General features: G+C 38.7%; 1 protein-coding gene across 4 annotated transcripts; it reads right to left on the bottom strand.

Annotated features, from left to right (window-relative positions):
- Positions 1-455: 455 nt before the first annotated feature.
- Positions 456-4,541, bottom strand: LOC133822335 (cyclin-dependent kinase G-2). Of its 4 annotated transcripts, XR_009887864.1 has the most exons (7): positions 2,225-4,540; positions 1,714-1,849; positions 1,530-1,618; positions 1,233-1,344; positions 1,052-1,158; positions 790-962; positions 456-625 (listed from the first exon to the last, which is right to left on the bottom strand). XR_009887864.1 is itself a non-coding variant. In XM_062254623.1 (6 exons), the coding sequence occupies exons 1-6, from the start codon at positions 3,949-3,951 to the stop codon at positions 863-865; spliced, it is 2,271 nt and encodes a 756-aa protein (XP_062110607.1). In that variant the 5' UTR covers positions 3,952-4,540; the 3' UTR covers positions 456-862. The 4 variants fall into 4 exon arrangements, 3 of the variants coding, with proteins under 3 accessions (XP_062110607.1, XP_062110608.1, XP_062110609.1); XM_062254623.1 differs by having other exon boundaries at positions 456-962; XM_062254624.1 differs by lacking the exons at positions 456-625; positions 790-962 and adding an exon at positions 1,436-1,449 and having other exon boundaries at positions 1,120-1,158; positions 2,225-4,541.
- Between the last annotated feature and the right edge of the window lie 4,070 nt (positions 4,542-8,611).

Here is an 8,611-nt window from a genome sequence, read left to right as displayed (position 1 = left end):
AGGAGTAAAACCTCCGAGAAAACCTTGCAATAAAAACAGCAAAACATATAACAAAACAATATTGATTCATTAATGACAGACTACCTATTAGTCATGTAAGGAGTTGATCTTGTTCAAGTACTTTTCCTTTGCTAATCAGTTCGTACAAGAACCTAATGTTATTTGTTACCATAGTAGCTAAACTAACACCCCCTTCATATTACTTGCAATTATTTCCTAAAAAAAACGCCATAATCCTTATTGATCAGAAGCATTCCAGATTAAATGCTCCACTTTAGGCCAGAAAAACATTCCAGACATCAAATAAATTACCTTTCACGGTATTATTGTTACTGTCAAAATCGTCGCAATGAAAAGCAAAGAACATCTTCTCCACTTCTTCAGATCACACCAAGTATCAACCGTCTCTTGCAAACACAATATGAATATTAAATATGTTCTAATATAACTGAGGCTAATATTCAAAACCAAATCTGAATAAAATTGTTTACAATGTACCAATGAAATTATGTTACATACACAAGATTCAGCTGAAACTGATTATCACTTTTTAAAAAAAAGGTAATTATGCCACACCCCTCAAGCGAAGTAGTGCCAGCAATGCACTTTCATACGATGACAAAAGCTGAAAAAAAAAAGAGTTAACCTGCAACAATCTGGTTGAGAATTGAGAGTAGTCAAAGAAACATATCCCCCACCCAAATCTTCTCGAAGTGCCTGCTAAAAAACAGCACGAATGATTGTCTAAGTTACAATGTTTGCAACTTCCTCTCTAGGCATGTCTCTCACCTCAACCATAGACAATTTGTCAGAGTTGTAAACAATAGGTGTGCGGTACTTATATCCTTGTCACCAGTGTCTCTTAACCAAACACGCCACCAGCCCCTAATTCTCCCTGCTGCAACTCTTTTCTACGCTGCTCTTCTAAAGGATCTGGACTCTTCATTATTCTTCGCACGCGCCTAGTTACATCATGAAAGATAAATTGCTTAAAAAAAATTTGATGGTAGACTAGAACTTGTACAAATACAGTTTGTACATATCAAAATACCTGTCTTGTGCATGTTGAGCTGGAAAGGTAGGCATGAACTCTTTCGACTTGGGAAGAGGAACTTCACGAAACCACTCATGATTCAAAGCAGCTTCAGCTGTAATTCGCTGCAAAGAAATGGAAAACCTGTAAGTCACTACAATAACTCCGAAAGCAAATCAAGATAAGCAAAGTAAATTACCCTCTCAGGGTCGTATGTCAGAAGCTTGTTCAACAAGTCAAACCCAGAATCAGAAAGAACTGGAGATCCAGTAAATGATGTTGGTGGGAATTTCTTACGCAACAGATTATACCTGAAAGAAAAATATCATAGATTAAGACATACATAGAAGTGAGAAACAGACAGTTCCACCAACGGAGAGTAGTTAGCCAAGTCAGAATCACCCAAAGCTGGAAGCCTGGGAAAACAGCAGCAGCAATAAGAACACCTCAGTGTCACAGTCAATGGGGGAAAATCAAGAAAATAAATGATACTTACTGATGCTTAACAAAATTGACCTTGACACCTGGCAACTTCGAATATCCGGGCCAAATTGTCTCATTTGGTGTACCAAGAATTCTAAAAATCTGCATTCATAGTAAAATCGGGGAAGAAATAACTATTAGAATGTAAAAAGCTAAGATGAAAAAAAAAATGATTAACACCTACTACTAAAGTATACCTTGTCAAGTTGATCAAATTCAGTTTTCCCATTAAATAGTGGTTCCTTTGACAATAGTTCAGCCATGATACAACCCAATGACCACATGTCAATAGCTGTTGAATATTGTTTTGCTCCCAATAGAAGTTCAGGTGCCCTAAAAATCAATAGCAATAGTATATAAACAAACTAATCTTTCTCAGAAAAATTATTAGAAACAAAACTACTGTTGTAAAAACTACAGGGCCCAAAACAAAGCTTCCTATAAACATCCATCTCTTAAAAAAATACTATATATATCGGCAAATATGGCTGAATAGTAGACAATTTACTAACAAGGAGTCGCAGAGAGACGGATTTAGAAAAAGAGAAACAGGGTAAAGTATCCACAATTAAAGCTAAAACCCCAAAGTGGAAAAGTGTGATGTAACGAAAATCAAACTCACTACTACCAACCGTACCTAAATTTAAAAATAAAATGATATTTTCAGAAAAAAGAAGAGAGCCAAAAAGATGTGCAATTGCAGCTCACCTGTACCAAAGAGTTACGACCAAATGAGTATAGGGCTTCAACGGACTTCCATATTGACGAGACAACCCAAAATCACATATCTTCAACTCACCTCGATTATTCAAAAGCAAATTCGATGTCTTCAGATCCCGATGAAGCACCCAATTATCATGAAGATACTTTATACCTTCCAACAATTGAAGCATAAGGCATTTAACTTCACTCTGACTAAATGGTTGCTTCATCGTCTCCATGAGTGCCTTCAGATCATGTTCCATGTACTCCATCACCATAAAGATGCTATCTAGGTTATTCCCCACCACCACTTCTTTAACATCTACAATTGATGGATGATGGAAAGAAAGAAGAATGTTAATTTCCCTAAGAGAAGTCAAAGGAAAACCTTCTCTCTCCTTCTCCATCTTTACCTTCTTCAAAGCTACAATTTCCCCTGTTTTCTTATCCTTAGCCCTATATACCACACCATAAGTGCCTTCGTCTATCTTGTTTAGTCTCTCAAACTCATCAACACTTCTACAACCCTGAAGCATATTTACACTTCTTTGCGGAGGGGCTGGGGTATCAGGCGCCTCGAGAGAATCACTGTCATCCTCGGAATCTGTATCAGAATGACTATAATTAGTATTATTTTGATGATTCTCCTCGTCAACATCCATGGAATCACCCTTCTCTGCATCATTATCAGGGTAGTCATCCGCAATAGAAGACCGAGCATGAGCACTCCGTTCATCCGATTCAGATGATCTGCCTCTTATTTCAGAGTCATCTCTCTTAAACTCCCCAAGCTCAGGAGTTAACGACTTATTGCGTACACTGTTACCCAATGACTCCGGAACAGGCATTTTTCTCCTTTTTGGCATTTCTTCCTCATCCAGAATTTCACCTTCATCACCAGGAGAGCTATTTCCTGCTGCCCATCTGGATGATGATATATTTCGGGTAGGAACATAATCTTCATCCTCTGGTTGCTCTGTTTCTTGGTCGTTTTCCAATTGTTGCTTCAGCAACATGGAAGATAGCTCAACGGGTGACTCACTCACGACACACCCATCTGTCTCAGGTGCTGCCAAACGGTCAACTGGAGAGGAAGACTGTAGATCCTCATTGTGACTATGTTTAATTGGAGAAATTTGTACACTACCATCAGGAATAACAGACTGACGAAATACCTTAGGCAGGGGCGGAGGAGGAGGTAGAGCTGTAACTGCTGTTGACGTCCTACTTTTTGTAGAATTAATCACTTTGTCATCTCTATCCCATATTATAGGTGAAAACTTCCTTTTCCGCTCTACAGAAGACCTCGATCCATTTTCCATTTTCAAAACCTCAGTATCTTTGACAACAAGAGATTCTGACTCAATGGCCTCATCGGACCCACTCTCACTCGACAATTCACCCGGTTCTCTATCTACAGCCTTCGCAGAGAACCCACATCGCTTGGGTCCCCGGCGACCATCACCATCACCACCACTACTGCCTGAATCACTCCTACTCGAAGATAAGCGATGCTCACCATTTACTCCTTCCCTCTCTTTAACATCCTTCTGCCTAGCCCTATTCTTATCCCTTACATCCCGAACTCTACCCCTATCATTATCACGGTTACCATTCCTAATGCGCTCGTAATCCTCCTTAGCAGTAGGGAAATCCCGCCTCGACAATTCAAAATTCGACTCCCGTTCTCTAAACTCGTTGTCGCGATAACCTCCATGTCTGCCGGCCGCCATGTTTATGCAACTAAATTTCAAAGTTGCAAATATGCAGAAAAATCCAATCCGCAACGAAATTCGATAGGTAAAACACCAACACCAACCCTAAACCCCAATTAGCAACGTACAACAAATTTCCCCGATTTTAAATCACAAAACAAAGCAGCAGGAAACCCCGAACCAGAAATCTCAGATCCAAATCAATACAAGTTGAAAAAATAAGCAAAAAACATCAAATAATACAGAGTAGACCACGAAAAGTAGTAATACGCAGCTTCAGAAGGTTCCCGGTCAAATTATAGAAAGAAAAAAAACGAAAACCTAGAAATTGGGGGACAGAACAACGAGGAGAGAATCTCTAGAAATCGCAAAAGAAGATGAACAATTCCGGGGCTGCCATGCGAGATAGAGCTGTAGAGAGGGGGGTTATTGACAGCGCTTACCGGAGAGAGTAGAGGTTGCGACCGCCGCTTCGATGGAGACGAGTCGAGGGAGAGAGAGCACCCAATCGAAGGAGAGAGATAAAAAGGAAAAAAGGGTTTGCGATAATGAGATGAAGAGAGAGGGATTGGCTTGGGTTTGTTGGCCTAGGCCAGTTGACGGGTCTCTCTATTTTTTTAATATTATTTTTATTTATATATATAGCCTGAGTGGAAGACTCCTCTCACACCCACTGGCCTACCGTGTGAACTATGGTGACTCAGCGTTTTAAAAAAAAATATGAAATTTGAAAATTAAATCATGTTTTTTTTAAAAAGGATGTGTTACTAAAAGTTTAAGTGGTAAGTGAATGGTTATGGAATATTTTCCTCAGTCATTATCATTGATTTCCTCATAATATATACAAGATATATGCCTAACAAAAGGCTTGACTCTAGGCTACAAACTAGGAAGCAATATATCAATCATACGCTTAACGAAAGGCTATAAAATAAGAAGCTATTTATCTATTCTCACTAATATATTTACAACATATTTAACACACCCCGCACTCGAAGTGGGAGGCTTTCGGATGTTGAGACTGTCCCGAAAATCTTCAAATAAAATTAGCGGAAGACCTTTGGTAAAAATATTCGCTATCTGATATCATGATGGCACATGAAGAACTCGTACTTGTCCGCATGCAACCTTCTCACGGACAAAATGGATATCCATTTCAATATGTTTTGTACGTTGATGTTGTACTGGATTCCCTAATAAATAAATAGCACTCACATTGTCGCAATACACAAGTGTAGCCTTTTGAACCGGACAATGCAACTCTAAGAGTAAGTTTCGAATCCAACATGATTCGGAGACCACATTTGCCACACCACGATACTCGGCCTCGGCACTAGAACGAGACAACGTAGGTTGTCGTTTTGACAACCAAGATATCAAGTTGTCACCCAAAAATACACAGTATCCAGAAGTAGATCGTCTCGTGCAGGGCACCCACCCCAATTTGCATCAGTGTATGAGACCAGAGTAGAAGTAGAAGATGAATATAAATGAAGACCGAAATCCACCGTACCCTGAACATATCGAATAATCCGTTTGAGAGCTGACATATGATCAACCCTCGGATCATGCATATGGAGACAAACTTGTTGTACAACATACGAGATATCTGGTCATGTAAAAGTGAGATATTGTAGAGCCCCTGCAAGACTCCGATATAGGGTAGGATCATCAAATGTAGCACTAGATGTAGCACTAACCTTTGATTTTGTGTCAACTGGGGTAGTGGACGGCTTACACGAAGACATCCCGGCACGCTCTATTATGTCTTCGGCATACTTGCGCTGTGAAAGAAACATACCACCCTTATGTCGAGTCACCGCAATACCAAGAAAATAATTCAGAGGGCCAAGATCCTTCATAGCAAATTCAGAGCTAAGAAGATCCATTATAGAACACCGCAGAGCATCAGAAGAAGCAGTGAGAATAATATCATCAACATATAATCAAATGTAAGCCATATCCGACCCTTTGCTGAAAATGAATAAAGAATTATCACATTTGCTATTAACGAACCCAATAGACAAAACATAATCAGCAAAACGCTTATACCAAGCCGGGGGTGCCTGCTTAAGACCATACAATGACTTATGTAAAAGACAAACATAATCGGGATGATCACGGTCCCTGTAACCCAATGGTTGATGCATATAAACTGTTTCCTGAAGCGCACCATGAAGGAAAGCATTTTTGACATCCAATTGATGAATTGGCCATGCTTTCGAAAGAGAAAGACTAAGAACAGTGCGGATCGTAGCCGGCTTCACCGCCGGACTAAAAGTCTCACCACAATCGATGCCAACATGTTGTGTTTTTCCATCACCTACAAGACGGGCTTTATGCCTCTCAAAAACACCATTAGATTTGACTTTATGAGTAAAAATCCACATAGACCGAATCATATTAACATGCGGAGGACGGGGCACCAACTCCCACGTCTTATTTTTAATAAGAGCATCATATTCATCATCCATGGCCATTTTCCAATTTGGATCACGAAGAGCCGCGATCGGATTTCGAGGCAACGGAGACCTTGCAACCGCGGTATGCATGGAATATTTTTTATTGGGTTTATATATCCCATGCTGGCTACGGGTCACGACTCTAGGCTGTTGGAGAGGAATAGTATGAGGAGAGGGGCCGAGTTGTGTTTGGGCAGGAAGGATTTGTGAAGAAACTGGGCCAATAGGGGAGGACGGCCCACCAGACGTAGTGGTCTGCTGATCAGACCGGTCCACTAAGGGAGAGGGCTGGTCTCTGCTAGGTTGGGCCAGAGATGGACGAACTGGGTCAAGGGATGATGAGTTGGACCCGTTAGGAGAGATGGGCTCACTTGGCATGTTGGGCTGAGCAGAAGGAGTTGGAGTAGGGTGTTGAAGATGGTGAATGACATAAGGGGATAAACCTTCGTCAAGAAAATCATATGTGTGGGTTTTTGGGGAATGCATATTAGCAAAAGGAAAATTATGCTCTGATACCATGAATGAATATGAAATATTTTCCTCAGTCATTATCATTGATTTCCTCATAATATATACAACGTATATGCCTAACAAAAGGCTTGACTCTAGGCTACAAACTAGGAAGCAATATATCAATCATACGCTTAATGGAAGGCTATAAAATAAGAAGCTATTTATCTATTCTGACTAATATATTTACAACATATTTAACAGTAAGCTCTCTCAAAACAAAAAATTTAATTGGTTAGTTATTTTTAGATAAAAAAAATGGAGAAATTTACATTTATTATTATTTTTATAATTTAATTACAAAAACGTCATAAAAATAATATTTGATTCTCAAAGTAATATATCTGAATTTGAAACTTTTCCAAAATTCCAATTTTTTCGTTTTTCTGGATTTAAAAAAGTAACATTTTGACTATTTAAAATGTTAATAAGTTACCAATCAGTTACTTTTTTAATGAAATTTTTTATTTTTATAGTATATTATTTTATATATATTTTGGTTATCTCCAATACTTATTTTCTGAAACATTTTTATCTTAAGACACTGATTAGTCATTTTGAAGTTATATTATCTTGTCTTATTGCTTAAGATACTTTTACGTTGTCGATTAGTCATTTTTTAAAAACTAATGAGTTACAATAAAATATAACAAATTACTCTGTAGCTTATTATTAAAAGTTACCTTTAGTATACTGTACAGTAATTTTTTTATATATTCTATTTAAAAGTTACCAAAAAACATCATAAATAATCTATTTAAAAAAAAAATACTTGGAATATTTTTAAATAAATTTAAATTGTTTATAATATAATATGTTATCTTTTAAATGTAAAATAAGAATACAAATTTTAGTACCACTACACCAAAATACCAATTTTGTGTCAGTTAAACGCGTCAGTCAACTACGTTGACTGATGCCGTTGACCGAAAATCAGCATTGTGGCAGTTGAGCACTACCATAAAACACAAGGGCATTTGCGTCAGTGATAATACTGACACTGTCAATTGGCGAAGTTTGCGTTAGTGACCAACTAACGCCGTTAACACACAGTTTGCGTCAGTGGGCAACTGACGCTAATATTAAATCCCAGCCATCGACCTCGAGCCCCTCATTCTCCCAATTCAAAACTTAAGTATTCTCCCAAGAACCAGCAGCGCCTCCGACTTCATAGACCCATTTTTGTGAGTTTTTTTTCTTTTTTTTTTTTTTAATTTTAAGATTAAATTGATTAATATAATATGTTTATGAACCTTATACATAGTTTTTTTTATATAGATTTATGGTTTTGAAGATTATATTGTTTGAAAAACCAAAACCCAAAAACCCTCCTCTTGAATTTTTCTCTGACTGGGTTCGCAGGGGTCATGTATGTGGCTGGGGTCGTGGGTGTCGTGGGGGGTGGCTGAGGTCGCAGGGGTTGAGAGGTGGCTAAATGGGAACTGGGTACAAGGGGCTGGGGTCGCATGAGGTGGCTAGGGACTGGGTACATTGGTCGGGGTTCATAGCATTTTATTTATTTATTTTTTTAATATAGCATTTGCGTCAGTAGGGCACTGTCACAAACGTGGCATTTGTGTCAGTGCCCAACTAACGCAAACGCTGCCACAAATGCCAAGTTGTGACAGTTCGTTTGCGTTAGTGGGGAACCGCCACAAATGTCAGATTTGTGATAGTTCCCCACTGACGCAAATGTCAGCCTGGTT

The sequence above is a fragment of the Humulus lupulus genome, chromosome 3 (assembly GCF_963169125.1).
Source record: "Humulus lupulus chromosome 3, drHumLupu1.1, whole genome shotgun sequence".
In the NCBI taxonomy this organism is placed as follows: Eukaryota; Viridiplantae; Streptophyta; class Magnoliopsida; order Rosales; family Cannabaceae; genus Humulus; species Humulus lupulus.
Note: the sequence above shows the minus strand (reverse complement) of the source record. Positions and strands in the feature narration are given on the sequence as shown.

Coding starts and splice junctions, on each gene's coding strand:
- LOC133822335 (XM_062254623.1), bottom strand. CDS start 3,951: ATGGCGGCCGGCAGACATGGAGGTTATCGCGACAACGAGTTTAGAGAA. Junction 1,619..1,713: donor AATTTGATCAACTTGACAAG/GTATACTTTAGT, acceptor CTATGAATGCAG/ATTTTTAGAATTCTTGGTAC. Junction 1,345..1,529: donor GTCAATTTTGTTAAGCATCA/GTAAGTATCATT, acceptor TTTTTCTTTCAG/GTATAATCTGTTGCGTAAGA.